Here is a 1,053-nt window from a genome sequence, read left to right as displayed (position 1 = left end):
GGGGATGCGCCTCTCACCGTCTCCTCTGGCCGTTCTGTTTTGCAGGAGGTTTTCGGTGCAGAGATGTGCGAGATGTCACCTGGGGATTTCTGCCTCCGAGATGGTCATGAGGGCCAGGGATTTGGTATATCATTTAAATTGCTTCACTTGCACCACTTGCAACAAGATGCTGACCACCGGCGATCACTTTGGCATGAAGGACAATCTGGTGTACTGCCGCCTCCATTTCGAGACTCTCATCCAGGGGGAGTACCAGGTGCATTTCAATCACTCGGATGTAGCCGCTGGGAAGGGCCCGGCATTGGGAGCGGGCTCTGCCAATACTTTGGGACTGCCTTATTACAACGGCGTGGGGACTGTCCAGAAGGGGAGACCCAGGAAAAGGAAGGGGCCAGGGCCCGGGGCAGATCTGGCAGCCTACAACGCAGGTAAGAGACCCCCATCTTCCCCTGGAGCAATTCAATGGTTTGTTTCTGTTCACTTCCAAAGGGGGATTTCCGTTTATTTTAGCTTAAACCGTTAATAATAGTTTAGCTGCAGCATAATTATTGAGATCAAGTGCTGTCAAACTGCAATTACAGAAGCTAATATGTTAGCATTTTTCACTTCAGCTGGAAATAAAATGTTTTGAAGCAAGGTCATCTGGTTAAGGAGGGGGAGAAGGGGGAGTGTAGCCTGAAATAAAATCTGGAAACCAGAGATTGTAAGTTAGCACTTCAGAGAGCTGTGAATTTTCTTTAGTAGCTACGCTCTCAAAGGCTGCTGATGGGTGAATTATTCTGCCCTTGTCCAGAGCTCTTGCACCTCAGAGTTTTGGAATGAAAGAGGGAGAGAGAGGAAGTAAGAAGGCGGCTGTTTCCCAGGGACCTGCAGCGGGAGGCGGCTGGGGGTGCTGGGCTGGGGGTGCGGAGCCCAGGCAGGGGCTGCAGGTGTCTGCGGGCAGCCCGAGTCTGCCCCTGCGGCGACAAAGTTGGGCGGGAGGTTTTGTTCGTCAGATGTGACTCGGAGAAGAGCCGGGAAACTCACAGCATCCCCCTCGCTGCCCCGGCCCCC

The 1,053-nt window shown here is 53.1% G+C and overlaps 1 protein-coding gene across 2 annotated transcripts in view; it reads left to right on the top strand.

Moving 5' to 3' along the window:
* LHX2 (LIM homeobox 2) overlaps positions 1-1,053 on the top strand; it is a 22,563-nt gene that overhangs the window by 6,617 nt on the left and 14,893 nt on the right. For both annotated transcript variants that reach the window (XM_009648818.2, XM_035888601.1), the window contains one exon: positions 46-428. In XM_009648818.2, coding sequence (XP_009647113.1) covers positions 46-428 — 383 coding nt within the window. The remainder of the gene's footprint in view (positions 1-45; positions 429-1,053) is intronic.

Source organism: Egretta garzetta, unplaced genomic scaffold (genome assembly GCF_000687185.1).
Source record: "Egretta garzetta isolate BGI_Z169 unplaced genomic scaffold, ASM68718v1 scaffold211, whole genome shotgun sequence".
Taxonomy (NCBI): domain Eukaryota; kingdom Metazoa; phylum Chordata; class Aves; order Pelecaniformes; family Ardeidae; genus Egretta; species Egretta garzetta.
This window is presented reverse-complemented; position numbering and strand designations above follow the sequence as displayed.